We start from the raw sequence: 19633 nt of genomic DNA, 5'->3' as shown, positions 1-19633 counted from the left end.
TTTTTCTCTTCTCTCTCTCTTCTGTCTCATCTCTTTTCTCTTTATCTCTTCTCTCTCTTCTTTCTCCTCTCTTTCTCCCTTCCTCTCCCTCTCTCTTTTTCTCTTCTCTCTCTCTTCTGTCTCATCTCTCTTCTCTTTGTCTCATCTCTCTCTTCTTTCTCCTCTCTTTCTCCCTTCCTCTCCCTCTCTGTTTTTCTCTTCTCTCTCTCTTCTGTCTCATCTCTCTTCTCTTTGTCTCATCTCTCTCTTCTTTCTCCTCTCTCTTCTTTCTCTCTGTTCTCTCCTCTCTCTCTTTTCTTTTCTGCCTTTCTTCTGTCTCCCCTCTTCTTTCTCTCTGTTCTCTTCTCTCTCTCTCTCTCTCTTCTTTCTCCTCTCCCTCCCTCCCTCCCTCCCTCCACCAGACGGGAAGGAGTACGACGTCTACGTCTCCTACGCCAGGAACAGGGAGGAAGAGGACTTCGTGCTGCTGACCCTTCGGGGGGTTTTGGAGAACGAGTACGGCTACAAGCTCTGCATTTTCGACCGAGACAGTCTCCCCGGGGGAAGTGAGTATCCCAAACCCCTCCATCCTCTCTCTCTCTCTCTTTCTCTCTGGAGGCGGGGGAGGCTGGGCGGCCTCCCTCTTCCTCACTCCCTCCTGTGCCCCCCATGTGCATGCACAGCTGTGGCTGATGGGGCCAGAGAAGAATCCCAGAGCAAGTCCCTCCAGAGAGAGAGAGTTGTGGGCTGTGCAAGGGAATTCGATCGGAACGAACGGTTTTTGGGTTGGCAGATGTTGCCCTTTTTCCAACAGAAGGGCTTTTGATCCCCTGGGCTTCCTTTCCCCCCCAAAAGAAAAAAACCTCCTGAGTACACAAGGAGTTTTTGCAAAGAAAGCTTAGGCCAAAAGGGGGAAAAAAAGGATTGGGGGGATTCAGGGCCCTGCGCAAACTGGCTCTCCTTTTTTGGGGGAATCAGGAACCCAGGAGACCGAGATCTAAACCCTAAAAAAGGGCGTAGCAGTTTTGAAAAAAAAAGAAAAAGAAAATTGACCAAGGGGAAGATGGGAATCTTAGTTGATGTTTTATCCTGCCTCGCTGTCGATTCTTTTGGGGGCTCCTAAATTATTCCTGGTCAACCCCAAATGCCCAGAGTTGCCCGTTTTTGTTATCCAACCTCAAGAACGTTAAGATGGGAGGACTTCAACTCCCTGAATATCCCCAGTCAGCCATGCCTGTATTTATTTATTTTTCCTCCTACTGCCTAGAGCAGAGAGATTGCAGAGGAAGGGATGACAAGAGAGTAAGCAGGGCCACAAAAAGGAATGCGTTGGTGCCATAGAATTCTGGGAGTTGAAGTCCACACCTATTGGCTTGGGGATTCTGGGCGATGAAGTTCACACCTGCTGGCTGGGGAATGATGGGTATTGAAGTTCTCCTAGCTTGAGGTTGAGAAACACCGACTTAAAGTCTAGCAATTTCGTTGGGGAGTGATCTCGCTTTAATTGTCCAGCTTATTTTTTTTTCCCAGCTTACACTGCAAGGTGACCTGTGAGGAAACCCATTTGGTTCCAGATGTACAGTTTTTCTGAGTTGGGGTGTTGCCCCCTACAGCTTCTTGACTCAGAGGGGTTCCAGGGATGCACTAAAGCAGGGGTAGTCAACCTTGGCTCTTTTATGACTCGTGGACTTCAACTCCCAGAATTCCTGAGCCAGCACCGCTGGCTCAGGAATTCTGGGAGTTGAGGTCCATGAGTCATAAAAGAGCCAAGGTTGACTACCCCTGCACTAAAGTCACAACTGCCAATCTTTAAGCTCTGGAGAGATCTAAAGACAGTGTAGATTAAGAGCAACTTGGGGATTCTTGAAAAGCTCCCCCAAGCTGAGGTCCATTGGGACGCCGACTCCCATGGTTCCCAGCAGCAGAGACCAACCAGCAGTTAGACTGGACATACCAAGGTTAGCACCCATCACATCTGGACAGGAGGTCATGTTGGNGCCCAAAGTCACCCAGCCGGCTTTCATGCCTAAGGCGGGACTAGAACTCACCGTCTCCCAGTGATTGGCCCAAGGTCACCCAGCCGGCTTTCATGCCTAAGGCGGGACTAGAACTCACCGTCTCCTGGTGATTGGCCCAAGGTCACCCAGCCGGCTTTCATGCCGAAGGCGGGACTAGAACTCACCGTCTCCTGGCGATTGGCCCAAAGTCACCCAGCCGGCTTTCATGCCGAAGGCGGGACTAGAACTCACCGTCTCCTGGCGATTGGCCCAAAGTCACCCAGCCGGCTTTCATGCCGAAGGCGGGACTAGAACTCACCGTCTCCTGGCGATTGGCCCAAAGTCACCCAGCTGGCTTTCATGCCGAAGGCGGGACTAGAACTCTCCGTCTCCTGGTGATTGGCCCAGCTGGCTTTTATGGCTAAGGTGGGACTTGAACTCGTTTCCTGGGGATGGGCAGAAAGGCAGGGGTCTTGGCATCCAAGGACAGCTCTTTGGTGCCCATGGTGTGCAAAGGACTGATTGCCAGAGACACAGGACAGGGGTCTTCATGGAGACCCCTAGCTGGCCTCTGGTGGGACAGGAGACCTGGATTTGGCCTGTCCAGCTGGTCCTCCTCTGACCTGGAGATGGTCGGTTTAACCCAGGGGTAGTCAACCTTGGCTCTTTTATGACTCGTGGACTTCAACTCCCAGAATTCCTGAGCCAGCTATGCTGAGGGGAAAGGGAGAGGTTTCCAAGCTGAGCCATGCTGGCTGAGGAATTCTGGGAGTTGAAGTCCACGAGTCATGAAGGGGCCCTAGTTCCCCCATGCTGGCTCAGGAATTCTGGGAGTTGAAGTCCACGAGTCATAAAAGAGCCAAGGTTGACTACCCCTGGGTTAACCTCTGCCTTGAATGACCTGCACAGGCTTTAATGTGAGACCTTCCCCCCCCCTCCAGTCTGGGGGATGCGGGTGAAGAAGGAGAGTGCAAAAGTCGGCTTGAAACTCAACCTTAAGAAAACCAAGATCGTGGCATCCGGCCCTCTCAACTCCTGGCAAAGAGATGGGGAAGAAATGGAGGTAGTGACTGATTTTATCTTCCTGGGCTCCAAGATCACCGCAGATGGGGACTGCAGCCAAGAAATTAAAAGATGCTTGCTCCTGGGGAGGAAAGCTATGGCAAATCTAGACAGCATACGAAAAAGCAGAGACATCACCCTGCCAACAACAGTGCGTAGAGTCAAGGCCATGGTCTTCCCAGTTGCAACGTATGGCTGTGAAAGTTGGACCATAAGAAAGGCTGAGCACCAAAGAATGGAGGCCTTTGGACTCTGGTGCTGGAGAAGACTCCTGCGAGTCCCCTGGACTGCAAGGCGATCCAACCGGTCGGTCCTGGAGGAGATCAACCCCGACTGCTCTTTAGAAGGCCAGATCCTGAGGTTGAAACTCAAGTCCTTTGGCCACCTAAGGAGAAGGAAGGACTCCCTGGAGAAGAGCCTGATGCTGGGAAAGATGGAGGGCAAGAGAAGAAGGGGACGACAGAGAATGAGGTGGCTGGATGGAGTCCCTGAAGCAGGAGGCCTGAGCTTCAATGGACCCCAGAAGATGGGAGAGGACAGGAAGGCCTGGAGGAACCTTGTCCATGGGGTCGCGATGTGTCGGACACGACTTCGCAACTAACAACAACAACAACAGGATCCTGGTTTAAGGGTCTAACCTTGCAAGCCCGTCTTGCAATAATGCTGACTGAGTTATGAATCCGTGGAGTGGGGAGGGCTGCTGCCACTGCTGTCTTCTGTCCAGCTACTGTATGTTGATTGCATTTTAATTGCCACGTTAATTGGGCCTGGCTGCTTCCAAGGATGATCACAAATCTCTGTCTGCTTTGACGCTAGACCTTCTTAGCTTCCCCTTCAAGGCCGCGTGTAGAGGTTGCCTTTCCCCTGGACTAGGAACTTCAGCCAGAGAAGTCTCCTGTTTTATTGCCAATATATGTTTAGTATAACAGAATAGCAGAGCTGGAAGGGACCCTGGAGGTCTCCTAGACCAACCCCTTGCTCAAGAGGAGAACCGTCCTATACCATTCCTGACAAATGACTGTCCAGTTTCTCCTTAAAAGCCTTAAAAGCAGAGGTCCTCCTGATCCATGCCCACCTGCAATGGAGAAGCCCAGTTGAAGCACCCACAACTTCTGGAGGCGAGGAGTTCCACTGGTTAATCGTTCTCCCTGTCAGGAAGTTTCTCCTTAGTTCCAGGTTGCTTCTCTCCTTGATGGGTCCTTCACTTACGACCGTAACAGACCCTGCCCATTATGGCCATAGGTCATGATGGTCGTAAAGCTGGTCCCTCACCTGACCTACCTGATTTTATGGCCTTTTTTGCAGCAGTCGGTCATTCAGAACCATTAACCAGTGGAGCAATCTGCCTCCAGAAGTTGTGGGTGCTCCAACACTGGAGGTTTTCAAGAAGAGACTGGACAGCCATTTGTCTGGAATGGGAATAGGGCCTCCTGCCTGAGCAGGGGGTTGGACTAGATGACCTCCAAGGTCCCTTCCAGCTCTGTCATTCTGCAACTCAGGAATGCAGATTTAATGAGTGGACAAGCAAAGTCCGAAGGGACCAGAGACAGTGATTGCCCCTAACTCTTTCTGCTTCTCTCTCTCTCTTCTCTTCTCGTCTCTTCTCTTCTCTTCTCTTCTCTTCTCTTCTCTTCTCTTCTCTTCTCTTCTCTTCTGTCTCATCTCTTCTCTTTGTCTCTTCTCTCTCCCTCTTCTCTCTCTCTCTTCTCTCCTCTCTCCTCTCTTTTCTTTTCTGCTTCTCTTCTGTCTCCTCTCTTCTTTATCTCTGTTCTTTCCCCCCTCTCTCTCTTTTCTATTCTCTCTCTCTTGTGTCTCATCTCACTTTTCTCTCTCTTTCTTCTCTCTCTCTCCTTTCTCCTCTCTCTTTCCCTCCCTCTCTCCCTCTCTCTTTTTCTCTTCTCTCTCTCTTCTTTCTCCTCTCTTCTTTCTCTGTTCTCTCCTCTCTCTCTCTGTTTCTCTCTCTCTTCTGTTTCATCTCACTTTTCTCTCCTCTCTCTCCTTTCTCCTCTCTCTCTCCCTCTCTCCCTCTCTCTTTTTCTCTTCTCTCTCTCTTCTCTCATCTGTTTTCTCTTTGTCTCTTCTCTCTCTCTTTTCTCTCTCTTCTCTCCTCTCTCTTTTCTTTTCTGCCTCTCTTCTGTCTCCTCTCTTCTTTGTTCTCTCCTCTCTCTCTCTTCTCTCTTCTCTCTCTCCTGTCTCATCTCACTTTTCTCTCTCTTCTCTCTCTCTTCTTTCTCCTCTCTCTCTCCCTTCCTCTCCCTCTCTCTTTTTCTCTTCTCTTTCTCTTCTGTCTCATCTCTCTCCTCTCTCTTCTTTCTCTCTGATCTCTCCTCTCTCTCTTTTCTTTTCTGCCTTTCTTTCTTCTGTCTCCCCTCTTCTTTCTCTCTGTTCTCTTCTCTCTCTCTCTCTCTCTCCTTCCCTCCCTCTCTCCACCAGACGGGAAGGAGTATGACGTCTACGTCTCCTACGCCAGGAACAGGGAGGAAGAGGACTTCGTGCTGCTGACCCTTCGGGGGGTTTTGGAGAACGAGTACGGCTACAAGCTCTGCATTTTCGACCGAGACAGTCTCCCCGGGGGAAGTGAGTATCCCAAACCCCTCCATCCTCCCTCTCTCTCTCTCTCTGGAGGCGGGGGGGGGGGAGGCTGGGTGGCCTCCCTCTTCCTCACTCCCTCCTGCGCCCCCCATGTGCATGCACAGCTGTGGCTGATGGGGCCAGAGAAGAATCCCAGAGCAAGTCCCTCCAGAGAGAGAGAGACTTGTTGGCTGTGCAAGGGAATTCGATCGGAACGAACGGTTTTTGAGTTGGCAGATGTTGCCCTTTTTCCAACAGAAGGGCTTTTGATCCCCTGGGCTTCCTTTCCCCCCCAAAAGAAAAAAACCTTCTGAGGACACAAGGAGTTTTTGCAAAGAAAGCTTAGGCCAAAAGGGGAAAAAAAAGGATTGGGGGGGGGATTCAGGGCCCTGCGCAAACTCTGGCTCTCCTTTTTTGGGGGGGAATCAGGAACCCAGGAGACCGAGATCTAAACCCTAAAAAAGGGCGTAGCAGTTTTGAAGAAAAAAGAAAAAGAAAATTGACCAAGGGGAAGACGGGAATCTTAGTTGATGTTTTATCCTGCCTCGCTGTCGATTCTTTTTGGGGGCTCCTAAATTATTCCTGGTCAACACCAAATGCCCAGAGTTGCCCGTTTTTGTTATCCAACCTCAGGAACGTTAAGGTGGGAGGACTTCAACTCTCTGAATATCCCCAGTCAGCCATGCCTGTATTTATTTATTTTTCCTCCTGCTGCCTAGAGCAGAGAGATTGCAGAGGAAGGGATGACAAGAGAGTAAGCAGGGCCACAATGGGGACACACGTCAAAAAGGAATGCGTTGGTGCCATAGAATTCTGGGAGTTGAAGTCCACACGTATTGGCTTGGGGATTCTGGGCGATGAAGTTCACACCGGCTGGCTGGGGAATGATGGGTATTGAAGTTCTCCCAGCTTGAGGTTGAGAAACACCGACTTAAAGTCTAGCAATTTCGTTGGGGAGTGATCTCGCTTTAATTGTCCAGCTTATTTTTTTTTTCCCCAGCTTACACTGCAAGGTGACCTGTGAGGAAACCCATTTGGTTCCAGATGTACAGTTTTTCTGAGTTGGGGTGTTGCTCCCTACAGCTTCTTGACTCAGAGGGGTTCCAGGGATGCACTAAAGCAGGGGTAGTCAACCTTGGCTCTTTTATGACTCGTGGACTTCAACTCCCAGAATTCCTGAGCCAGCACCGCTGGCTCAGGAATTCTGGGAGTTGACGTCCACGAGTCATAAAAGAGCCAAGGTTGACTACCACTGCACTAAAAGTCAGAACTGCCAATCTTTAAGCTCTGGAGAGATCTAAAGACAGTGTAGATTAAGAGCAACTTGGGGATTCTTGAAAAGCTCCCCCAAGCTGAGGTCCATTGGGACGCCGACTCCCATGGTTCCCAGCAGCAGAGACCAACCAGCAGTTAGACTGGACATACCAAGGTTAGCACCCATCACATCTGGACAGGAGGTCATGTTGGGGACAGCGGAGAACCCCAGTAGCCCGGTTCTCCTGCCAATATTTTACATTTCCGTTGATATTCCTTATATTTTTTAGCATGTTATGCAGCTTTGATCCCCTTTAAGCGGGTCTATATCGCAGGGAGGCCCCCCCCCAAAAAAAAATCAGGACGCCAACTGCATAATTGAAGCAATCTTTTTAACCTGAGCAAAAGTGCCACCATTTTGAGTTCATAATTCTTTCCTCTGGAAGGAATTATTGAGAGACAATTGTAGGGGGCAAAAAAGTCACCATGGAGAGGAGACTAGCTTGAGAAAAGGAGATGGGAATCTTTTTTGCCCCATGGATCCGGTGGTGGGTCTGAAGGAAGCTGGTTACGGAAGGGAGAACCTAAACTGGGAAGTCAGTAGGTCTGTGATGTTGGTCTATTCTCTCAACCTCTCTTGAAGAGGGTTGAAACTTTGGGGCAGGCTCTGGTCCATCTGGGCAGGCAGAGTCAAGGTCGTCCTGGGCCATGCCCACCTACAGTGAAGATGCCCAGCTGAAGACCACTGAGGGAGCACCCACAACTTCCATCCCACTGGTGAATTGTTCTCCCTACCAGGACATTTCTCCCGAGTCGTACGTGTCACGTGTCTGATTAACGAAACACTTAAAAGGACTTTCAGGCATATTTTTTTATCCTAAAAGCATTTATTAAGGTTACAGAGACGTCAGTACGGCATGGTGGAAATGCTGAGATCTGAGATTCTTTTCCGTTGCACCTACATTCCAGGACTCACCACCCTGAGTCCCGTAAGGGAGATAGGGCGGTATATAAATTTAAATAATAATAATAATAATTTTTCCCTCCCCTATTTTGGGGTCACGGTTCCCATCTTCCAATTAACTTGGAAGATGTGATTCACTTCCTGTTTCTTTTTCCCGGGCTTTCCTTATTCTCCTCCCCTTTCCCTGTTGCCTGATTTAACTCTAAAAATACCAGACAGTTCTGCATATTGTCAAAGCAAGAATATACAGCATTTGCAGCGTTGACAGTCCGTGGTTCCTCTCCTTAATTAGCAATAACGGCTGTGACTGTCGCAACAAAACAATCTTGGCTTTTTCTGGGCTGTTTCCCACTTGGACATCTTTGGTCCAAGCTGGGAAGTAAATGTGAAAACAAGACCGTTGCACGGTTGACAGAGCAGGTGCCAGATATGAGAAGGGTGTGTGTGGGGGAGTGTGGCTGGTGTCCACAGGAACGGAGGTCTTCTTCAGGGCAGGTCCTGACTCCTCCAAACCTACCTTGTCCTTCTTGAAGGCCAGGAGCTTCAGAAGGTAACGGTTGAGAAAGGAGACGCGTGGCCTCCTCGGCTGAGCCCTTGAACTTCCTGGCTCACCGCCGTGGGGAAGTTCTCGCCCGCCGGTCGCTAACGTGCCTGTTTTCTCTCTCAGTTGTCACGGATGAAACTCTGAGCTTCATCCAGAGAAGCCGACGTCTCTTGGTTGTGTTCAGCCCCAACTACGTCCTGCGGGGCACCCAGGCCTTGCTGGAGTTTAAGGCCGGGCTGGAGAACATGGCTTCCCAGGGCACCATCAAGGTGATCCTGGTCCAGTACAAGCCCGTCAAGAAGAGCAAGGTGAAGGAGCTGCGACAAGCCAGGGCGGTGCTGACCGTCATTAAGTGGAAAGGCGAGAAGTCCCGATACCCGTCGGGAAGGTTTTGGAAGGAGTTGCTGGTCAAACTGCCGGTGAAGAGCAGAACCAAGAACCCTTTGGGTCAACAAGATCTCATCGGCCTTTCGCCCAAAGGCGTCTAAGGAAGGGAGAGGCCAGGAACCCAAAGCTGGGCTCAAAAGGAGAGGAGTGGGCCTGGTCTGGGGTCTCTGGGAATCCATGCTCCACCTCCGGCAGGGTTCCTGAACTCGGCCTGTTTGAAGGTGCCCCATCTGCAGAGTTGCCCGTCGCGTCTCCTGCAAATTGCATCAACCTGGCTTGCAGGAGGCCGGGGCAAGGTGCACGATCGGGGTCCCTTGTGCAGTGAGAGCAAGGATGCGCGTGGTGTCGCTTGTCCCTCTTTCCCACTGCCACACACGTGTGACGTGTCCCCCATGTTCTTCATCCAGAGACAGAAGAACAGCTCCTGGGGCTCCAAGGGTGCTTTTTTGGGGACATTCTTATTTTTTGAAGACCTTTCGCTTCTCCTCCCAGAAGCTTCTTCAGTTCTGACTGGATGGTGGGGAAATTGGAGGATTTATACTCCTTGCAGACAGCTGGTCCTTTGCCTCCTTTTAGACGCAGGGGTCCTCAACCTTGGCCCCTTCATGACTCGGGGACTTCAACTCCCAGAATTCCTCAGCCAGCGTGGGGGAACTATGGCCCCTTCATGACTCGGGGACTTCAACTCCCAGAATTCCTCAGCCAGCGTGGGGGAACTATGGCCCCCTCATGACTCGTGGACTTCAACTCCCAGAATTCCTGAGCCAGCGTGGGGGAACTATGGCCCCTTCATGACTCATGGACTTCAACTCCCAGAATTCCTCAGCCAGCATGGGGGAACTATGGCCCCTTCATGACTTGTGGACTTCAACTCCCAGAATTCCTCAGCCAGCCTGGCTCAGCTTGGAAACCTCTCCCTTTCCCCTCAGCATGGCTGGCTCAGGAATTCTGGGAGTTGAAGTCCACGAGTCATAACTGAGCCAAGGTTGCCTACGAGGTGCTGTATTTCCGTTCCCACAACCCTCAGCCACTGCAGACTTTGCAATTCAGACATCTGCAGGGCTGGGGACAGGAAACCCTTGCTGGCTTTGGGCCTCCTCCGCCGAGAAACTCAAGATGGCATTTCGTGCTCCGGGTGTGCATGCAACAGCTCTTGCGCGGAGCGCAGGGAAGCGTGAGGCAGTCCCTGTGTTGTCTGAACCAGCCTGCTGAGGAAGGAGAGACTTGGGGGTGTCTGACCCCCATAGTCCCAGAGCTCCTGTAGGTAACCGCTGTGATGAGAAGGACTTTTCACTACTCAAGAGCGGTGAATCTTGAAAGATTCCCAAGGAAGAAGCAGGCCGTTGTAAGTCAAGCAGTCAGAATACAGTAGTAGTAGTATTAGTAGAGTGTTAGTAGTAAGTAGGGTGGAGGAGGAGGAGGATTGAGGGATCCTTAGTGCTTCTCTGAGGTTGGTGGTTTTCTTGCAGACGTTTCATTACCCAACTAGGTGGCATCACCAGTGTTAGGAGGGAGTGGGATTTGCAGAAAGGAGGAGGAGGAGGAGGAGGAGGAGGAGAACTGTGGGGTCCTTGATGCTCTCTGAGCTTGGTGGTTTTCTTGCAAACATTTCATTACCCAACTAGGTAACATCATCAGTGCTAGAAGGGAGAGGGGTTTGCAGAGAGGAGGAGGAGGACGACGATGACTTTGGGGTGGTTTCCTTACAGACATTTCATTACCCAACTAGGTAACATCATCAGTGCTAGAAGGAGTGGGACTTGCAGGGAGGAGGAGGAGGAGGAGGAGGAAGAGGAGTAGAATCTGGAATGTCACATTTCTTCAACTCCTAGTTTAAGATCTTCCTCCTTTTCCTCAAGATGGAGACCTCAGTTTAAGGACATTTCACCAGCTACGGGGTGCAATAGTGCACAAAATGGATCCCTCCCGGACCATTTTGAATTGCTTCGTTTAATGCCCGAGATTCTTTCAAGGACGGAGCAGGTGCTCTCTTCCTTTGGACACTAAAGCGGCTCTTTCGCTCCACCAAAGTTTTCCAAAACGGCCCGAGCAGCCGGCCTGCTTGGAATGGACCAGGGGCCTTGGGCCTTGGGGGGAACCGCTGTCGGCTCGGCTTCTGAATTGGCACACTTGTTTTCCAGGGCTCGGCCAACGTAGGAAGGGCCAGTCCTGCTCGCCAGCCTGCCAGCTGAGCGTCTGGCACGGTTGCACCCGAGTGTGATCAGGATGCAGCGCTGGCACCCGGGAGAGGCGGGCGAAGATTTATCGGTGGCAGAGCAAGGAGGCTGGGGGCAAATCCCACCGCAGAATGTCAAAAAGCTGTTTTTGGTCTCTGTATTAGAGCATTAGTGGGTTAGCTATGGGATGGTGGCAGATCTGGAGACTCAGTGGTGTGCGAATGTGTGTGTGTGTGTGTGTGAGAGAGAGATAGAGAGAGAAACAGAAAGACAGAAAGAAAGACAAAGACAGAGAAAGAGAAGGAGAGAGAAAGAGAAAGAATGACAGGGAGAGAGAAAGAGTGAGAAAGAAAGAAAAGAAAGAAAGAAAGGGAAAGAGAAAGAATGACAGAGAACGACAGAAGGAGAGAGAGAAAGAAAGAAAGAGAAAGAGAATGACAGAGAACGTACCTTTCGCCAATTAATGGCGAAAGGTACGTTGGAATGACAGGGTGTGCAAATGTTTGGACAGGCAGGTCCAAAAGTCGGATCAACTTTGCAAACAGAGACCACTTTTCAATCCCAGACTGCGTTCATCTAACCATCCTAAATCCAGCTGTTAAATTCACCCATTTCTCTGGCTTAATCTGATATAATAAATTATCCCGTTGAAGCAACAGCTGATCAGATGGGCTGGGTTTGATTAAGAGGCTAACGCCCCATAAGACAACACCACCAAGAATTGTGTATTGTGCAAATTGCCGAGGTTGGAGTGGTCTCTGGTGAGAGGAGGGGGAGGGGAGAGCAAGGTGTGGTCCCCCAAAGATAAAATGCATCCACCTTTTACCTTTTATCAAAACCTTCAATGTCATGGATTATTCTGGCTTCCTTCGATGTAACTCTAACATTTTCGTTTTATATATTGTTGTTAATATTTTAACTTTTTATTGTACAAAGCCCAGAGTCCCACTTTGAGGAAGCTGGGCTCTTCAGAAATGAGAGGATAGATAGATAGTAGGTAGGTAGGTAGGTAGGTAGGTAGGTAGGTAGGTAGGTAGGTAGGTAGGTGGATGGACGGACAGACGGACGGACGGACGGATGAATAGAGAGAGAGAGAGAGAGAGATTGTGATAGATCTAGATAGACGATAGGTAGATTATAGAAGATGGATGGATGGATGAATAGAGAGATTGTGATAGATCTAGATAGAAGATAGGTAGATGATAGAAGATGGATGGATGGATGGATGGATGAATAGAGAGAGATTGTGATAGATCTAGATAGAAGATAGGTAGATGATAGAAGATGGATGGATGGATGGATGAATAGAGAGAGATTGTGATAGATCTAGATAGAAGATAGGTAGATGATAGATAGATGGATGGATGGATGGATAGATAGATTTTGATAGATCTAGATAGACGATAGATAGATAGATAGATAGATAGATAGATAGATAGATAGATAGATAAGATAGATAGATAGATACCGTAGATAGATAGATAGATAGATAGATAGATAGATAGATAGATAGATAGATAGATAGATAGATAGATGATAGATAGATAGATAGATAAAATAGATGATAGAGAGAGATGATAGATAGATGATAGATAGATAGGTGGAGACACAATGCACATATACCTTGCACATAAAGTACAGATGGTCCTTGACTTATGACCACAACTGAGCCCCAAATTTCCGTTGCTAAACGAGACAGTTGTAAAGTGGCTCAGGAATTCTGGGAGTTGAAGTCCACGAGTCATAAAAGAGCCCAGGTTTCCTACCCCTGGTCTATGGAGAAGCCATAGGATCCATTCAGCGACCGTGTGGCTGGCTTGGCCCTTGCAGTGACGTGCTTAACGGCTGTGGCAAGACAACTGAGCGTGACTCACTTAATAACTTGTCTCACCTAGCAGTGGAAACGTCGGCCTCAATTGTAGTCGTAAGTCAAGGACTAGGGGTATGCCGTTTGCAGGTTCCAACCCAGGAATCAGGACTGCCTGTCTTTGTCTCCCCCCCCCAGGCCCCCACCCTGTAGGTAAGGCCTCCGTGCTGAGCTCCCCACGGGGAAGTGGGGGGCAGGCAGGACCCAATCCGTGGTGCAATATGGCGGGGGGGGGCTTTGGCTTTGGGCCCCTGCAGGGAGCAAAGGGGGGATCTGGAAGGTTGGGGCCACAAATGTTGTTTTGTGTTGCTTGTTCATATTTTTCCATTCCCTCCCCTCCCCCCCACCTTCATGTATTGAAGCCCAACATTATTACTGTCTTATTTTGATCCTTATTTTGCTTTGTATTTTAATAAAACACTAATTTTGATACACCCCTCCGTTGTTTTCAGTTGCTTCTCCCTTTCCTTTCATTGAGTGCCTGTGTGTGTGTGTGTGTGGCTGTGTCAGTGGGATGTCAAAAGAGCCAATTTGACAATTAAGCCCCTCCTCTTTTGCTGTGTCTTGTATGGTAAAGGAGGCCGGGCTCTGATCGCACGGCGGTGGCTGCCATCTTGACTTTTCTGACCTCTACAGTCCTATTCAGAGGGGGGTGGACTAGAAGACCTCCAAGATCCCTTCCAGCCCTAGGATTCTATGATCTTGGGCAGGGGGTTGGACTAGAAGACCTCTAAGGTCCCTTCGAGCCCTAGGATTCTAGGATCTTGGGCAGGGGGTTGGACTAGACTTCTAAGGGCCCTTCCAACCCTATAACTCTATGATCATGGTTAGCAGGTTGGACTAGAAGACCTCCACAGTCCCTTCCAGGCTTAGGATTCTATGATCTTGGGCAGGGGGGTGGACTCGAAGACCTCCAAGGTCCCTTCCAGGCTTAGGATTCTATGATCTTGGGCAGGGGGTTGGACTAGAAGACCTCCAAGGGCCCTTCCAGCCCTAGGATTCTATGATCTCGGGCAGGGGGTGGACTACAAGACCTCCACGGTCCCTTCCAGCCTTGGGATTCTATGACCTTGGTCAGGGGGCTGGACTAGAAGACCTCCAAGGTCCTTTCCATCCCTAGGATTCTGTGATCTTGGTCAGGGGGTTGGACTAGAACAGGGCTTTTCAACCAGTGGTAGGGGTACCACCGGTGGTACATGGGCACCTGGCAGGTGGTACGCGAGCATCCTAGAAAAGTGATAGCAGGGGAGGGGAATGGGCTGAACCGGTGGCAGCACCGCACAAGCCTCAGTGAGAGACGGCTGGAGCTGCAGGGCTGTCAGGGCTCAGCGGAAGTGCCAGGATCAGCGCCAGAATCCAGCTGGAGCTCGGCGCTGATCCAGACGCTTCTGCTGAGCCCAGAAGAAGCGCCGATCAGCTGGAATGTTGCAGCCTCTCCAGGGTCTTGTGATTTACACTCAGATGCTGAGCAACTGATTCATATTTATGACGGTCACAGTGTCCCAGGGTCATGGGAAGTGACCAAAACCTGCTGCAACCACCCAGCAGACGGGGGGGGGGGAATAAAAATCAAAAACCCCCCACCCCACCCCCACTGTCAATCCTCAACAGAAATGCTCACAACAATGGAAACCTCCGACAGGAGGAAGAGCGCGGTCGGGTGGGCAGGCAGGTGTCTTGCTCGGCTGTGGCTTGGGGGGCACTTTTTTCAGTGCCATTGTAACTTCGAACAGTCACTAAGCGAACTGTTGTAAGTCGAGGACTACCTGTACTTCATCACTTTTTTCCTTTTTTTTTTTTTTTTGGTCATCAAGTTTTTGACACCTTGCTGGGCGACTGGTGGTCCTCGGATGTTGCCATATCCTAAAAGTGGCACAATGGGTGAAAAGGTTGAAAAGCCCTGGACTAGAAGACCTGCACCGTCCCTTCCAGCCCTAGGGTGCCATGAAATGCTGAGAGTAGCTGGTGGAGAAGCAGAGAGCTGATGGACCCTGAGCAGTGCCCCATGGATAGTCTCTTCCTCAGAGTAAAAGGAAGACCTGCATGCCTCTCCTAAGCACATTTACCCCAGACAAAGCATGATGATGATGATGATCATCATCATCATCATCATGATCATCATCATCATCATCATCATCATCATCATCATCATGCCATTATTAAGAAAAGAAATAAAATGGATGTTTTCACTAAGTGCCCAAATCCCCAGTGGATTGAATGAAGGCATTCCAAATTCACTATTTATTCGATTCTTAGAGACTGCAGGTTTTTGCTTGCTTCTTTCTTGAATTATTTGCCCCAGGAAAAGGCATTTACTCTTTTCCCAAAGCCTATTATTTTGCTCATCCAGATGTATTAAGTTGGATGCCTTTAAGAATACAGCCAACCTCCTGCATCCACCTTAGAAATGAAACCCGCTGTTCTTTCCTATTGACAAGTGGATCCAAACTGAGAAGGCTTTAGCTGGTAAGCAAAGCTCAGGTGAATCTATAATATAAAATCCATTTCCTCCGGCTTTAATTTTTAATAGTTCGAAGGGGGAAAAGAAGCAAAAACGGCTGGGCCTGTTTGAGCTCTTGGAGAATTTGTGACTTCATTCCGCTTTATGTCAGAATATGCATCAAGCCAAAAGGGGGAAAAAGGAGAAGAAGAAAATAAGTTTTGGGGATATTATCAAACGGGTTTCATTGCTTTAGCCTTTCCCTCTGTGCAACACTGGGGAGGGGGCTTCACCAGGTGCGGCTGGGGGAAGATTCCTCTTCACTGGGTACCCATAGCAGGGAATATTTGGAGCTCGGGGTGGATTATGGGGTCCTTGGTGCTCTCTGAGCCTGGTGGTTTTCTGGCAGACCTTTCATGGCCCAACTAGGGAACATCATCAGTGCCAGAAGGGGGGAGGAGGAGGAGGAGGAGGAGAGAAAGAAAGAAAGAAAGAAAGAAGGAAGGAAGGAAGGAAGGAAGGAAGGAAGGAAGGATGGATTCTGGGGTCCTTGACGCTCTCTGAGCCTGGTGGTTTTCTTGCAGACCTATCATGGCCCAACTAGGGAACATAATCAGTGCCAGAAGGTAGGGCGGAAGTCTCCTCCTCCTCCTCCTCCTCCTCCTCCTCCTCCTCCTCCTCCTCCTCTCTTAATGACGGTCACAGCATCTCCATGGACAGTGATAAAAATTCAGAGGCTTGGCCTATTTATGACAGTTTGTGGTGTCCTGGGGTCACGTGACCCCCTTTTGTGACTTAATGCCAAGCAAAGTCAAGGGGGGGGCAGCCACCTTCCCTTAACAAACCACGTCACTAACTGAAGAACTTCAGTGATTCAGAGGCTTAACCAACTGGCTTGTGTTTATGACGGTCGCCGTGTCCCGGGCTCAAGTGATCCCCTTTTGCGAACTTCACTTAATTCACTTGACTTACTTAATGACCATGTCACTAACTGAATCACTGCAGTGATTCATTTAACCACCATGGCAAGATAGATCATAAAAGCTCATCAATTAAAAACTCTCTCGCTTAGTGATGGAAATTCAGCTGTGGCCGTACGTTGAAGACCCCCTGCATGCACAAACTTCTTTGGGCCCAAGACTCTTTGTGGGTCTCCTGCCAAGCGCAGGAGGTGAAACTGGGGAGGGGGTGGCAGGACCTGGCTGGAAACAAGAAGCCATGGACACAAACACACACACACACACACACACACACACACACACACACACACACACACAGTTTTTGCAGGGACCCAGAGAATCCAGCCTTTTCATCCCTGACAGGTTGTTGAGGAATCTTGAACAACCGAGGAATCTTATTGGGAAGTAGATTCATTCCGGCGTAGATCAGTGGCTAAACTTTACGTGGCTTCTGGCCAGGGTTCAACGCAACCTACTTCTACTTCATGGGAGTTCTGGTCCATGAATGGGTGAAGAAATTGTGGCTTGGGAAGGCCGATACATAGAATAATAACAGAGTTGGAAGGGACCTTTGAGGTCTTCTAGTCCAACCCCAAGAAGAACTTACACCATTTCAGACAAATGGCTGTCCAGTCTCTTCCAGTGTTGGAGCATTCACCGCTTCTGGAGGCAGGTTGTTCCACTGGTTAATTGTTCTCACTGTCAGGAAGTTTCTCCTTAGTTCTAGGTTGCTTCTCTCCTTGATTAGTTTCCATCTGTTGCTTCTTGTCCTGCCTTCAGGGGCTTTGGAGAATAGCTTGACTCCCTCTTCTTTGGGGCAGCCCCTGAGATACTGGAAGACGGCTATCCTGTCTCCCTTGATCCTTCTCTTTGTTAGACTGCACAGGTCCCTCAACCATTCAGAATAACAGAGTTGGAAGGGACCTTGGAGGTCTTCTAGTCCAGCCCCCTGCTCAAGCAGGAGACCCTATGCAATTTGAGACAAGTGGCTGTAGAGTTTTGTCTTAAAAACCTCCAGTGATGGAGCACTATTAGGAAATTCCTCCTTAGTTCTAGGTTGCTTCTCTCCTTGATGAGTTTCAACCCGTTGCTTCTTGTCCGGCCTTCGGGGGCTTTGGAGAATAACTTGACTCCCTCTTCTTCTTTATAAAACCATAATGAGGCCACACCTGCAATACTGCAGCCAGGTTTGGTCATCATATCACAAAAAAGATGTTGAAAAAAATTCAGAGAAGAGCAACTAAGATGATCAGGGGCCTGGAGGCTAAAACATACGAAGAATGGCTGGCTGGTCTAAAGAAAAGAAGAAACAGGGGACTGTACTATCGTCACAAGGTCATAGACTCGCCAACGGGGTTTCTTCTCCCCCAGTGCAATAAGAGGTTTCGTGGTCTACCTTCCTACTCTTTGTTACCTACCTTCGACTAGTTCCTCTTTTCGTTGGACCTTAATTCCTCTTTGAAGGACTGTCACTCCTGTTAGTTGGTCACCTTGTCGAACGGTGGTCTTTAGTACCGCGCTCCATCACTGGAGATTTTTAAGAAGAGACTAGACGGTCATTTGGACAATGATATAGGTTCTCCTGCTTGGGCGGGGGGCTGGACTAGAAGACCTCCAAGGTCCCTTCCCTCTTCTCTTCTCTTCTCTTCTCTTCTCTTCTCTTCTCTTCTCTACTCTACTCTACTCTACTCTACTCTACTCTACTCTACTCTACTCTTCTCTTCCTTCCCTTCCCTTCCCTTCCCTTCCATTTCATTCCATTCCATTCCATATTCCATTCCGTTCCGTTCTGTTCTGTTCTGTTCCGTTCCGTTCCATTCTAATATTATATTAATTCTATTCTATTCTATTTTGTTCTATTCTGTTCTCTTCCATTCCATTCCATTCCGTTCCATTCTAATATTATATTAATTCTAATATTATATTAATTCTATTTTCTATTCTATTCTATTCTATTCTATTCTATTCTATTCTATTCTATTCTATTCTATTCTATTCCATTATTATATTAATTCCTATTCTATTCTATTCTATTCTATACCATTATTATATTAATTCTATTCTATTCTATTCCTATTCTATTCTATTCTATTCTATTATTATATTAATTCTATTCTATTCTATTCTATTCTATTCTATTCTATTCTATTCTATTCTATTCTATTCTATTCTTTGTGGCAGCCCCTCAGATATTGGAAGACGCTGTCACGATTTGGGCTCTCCTGCTCTAACCACTCGCCTTTCCCTCTTCCGCTTAGACCTCACCGAAGCCATCTTCGACTTCATCCAGAAAAGCCGGAAGATGATCGTGGTCCTGAGCCCCGACTATCTCCTGGAGAAGAGCATCAGCCTTCTGGAGTTCAAGCTAGGTCTCCTGTGCCAGAACAACATTGCCACCAAGTTGGTGGTGCTGGAGTACCAGCCGTTGCCCCAAGCCCACCCAAGCATCCAGCAGCTGAAGGAATCTGTGGCCTTCGTGATCTGGAAGGGCGAGAGGTCCAACCACGTGGGTTCCAAGTTCTGGAAAGCCTTACGTCTAGCTCTGCCTCTCCGGAGTCTCAGCGCCTGCGGCAACGCTGCCTGGAACGAAAGCTGCTCCTCGCATTCGGACACCAGCTTGGACCCGGTCCAGAAGAAGAGGAGCCGGTTGAAAGGGCCCCCCGCGAAGCCCAAGGGGGTCCCCGTCCAAAGAGGGCTTGCCTCCTTGCCCAGAAGGAAGAGCAAACCGCCTGCCAAGCCGTTCCTGGCCTGCCGCTGCTGCGTGGCCTCCTCCAAGGAGAAGCGCCATCTCAAGAGCCCCGGCCAAGCGGTAGCCAAGCCCAAGCAGGAGAGGCCGTGCCAGAGGCCGCTGCTGGGAGACTCTGCGGGGGTCCACCTCCAGAAGAATGGCAAGAAGCATCCTCCGGAGTCCCAGGGGGCCCCTCTCGGTCGCCAGAGGTTTGCCGAGGTGTCCAATAACAATGACTTCTATGTCCTTTAACCGGCGACGGTGGGATCAGCTGCAGATCTGAGAAGGAAGGAAGGAAGACTGACCTCCATTGAGGACCTGGAGCAGGGGTCTTCAAACTTGGCCCTTTTATGACTTGTGGACTTCAACTCCCAGAATTCCTCAGTCAGCCATGCCTGGGTTGTTGTTTTTTTCCTCCTACTAAAGCGGAGAGATTGCAGAGGAAGGGATTACAAGAGAGTAAACGAATGCTTGCTGGAGAATTCTGGGAGTTGAAGTCCACAAGTCATCAAAGGGCCAAGTTTGAAGGCCCTTGTATTAGACTTTCGGGGGAGGGGCAGCCACGTTCAGGATCCAGAATCGGGACCCTTTTCTCTCTCCGTAGGGTGGAAGAAGTCCACAAGTCATAAAAGGGCCAAGTTTGAAGACCCCTGATCTGGAGCTTCTAGAAGCCATGGGACCAGTCTACGAGTAGATTTACGTGG

At 49.4% G+C, this 19633-nt stretch overlaps 1 protein-coding gene across 1 annotated transcript in view; it reads left to right on the top strand.

The window, feature by feature from the left end:
* The window catches only part of IL1RAP (interleukin 1 receptor accessory protein), a gene marked incomplete at its 5' end in the record, with an annotated part of 49910 nt that extends 30729 nt beyond the window's left edge, over positions 1-19181 (top strand). Inside the window, 3 exons of the mRNA XM_015828403.1 lie at positions 402-545; positions 5472-5615; positions 18460-19181. Coding sequence (XP_015683889.1) covers positions 402-545; positions 5472-5615; positions 18460-19181 — 1010 coding nt within the window. The remainder of the gene's footprint in view (positions 1-401; positions 546-5471; positions 5616-18459) is intronic.
* Positions 19182-19633: the final 452 nt, after the last annotated feature.

The sequence above is a fragment of the Protobothrops mucrosquamatus genome, unplaced genomic scaffold (assembly GCF_001527695.2).
Source record: "Protobothrops mucrosquamatus isolate PMUCROS unplaced genomic scaffold, P.Mucros_1.0 scaffold4463, whole genome shotgun sequence".
NCBI lineage: Eukaryota > Metazoa > Chordata > Lepidosauria > Squamata > Viperidae > Protobothrops > Protobothrops mucrosquamatus.
Note: the sequence above shows the minus strand (reverse complement) of the source record. Positions and strands in the feature narration are given on the sequence as shown.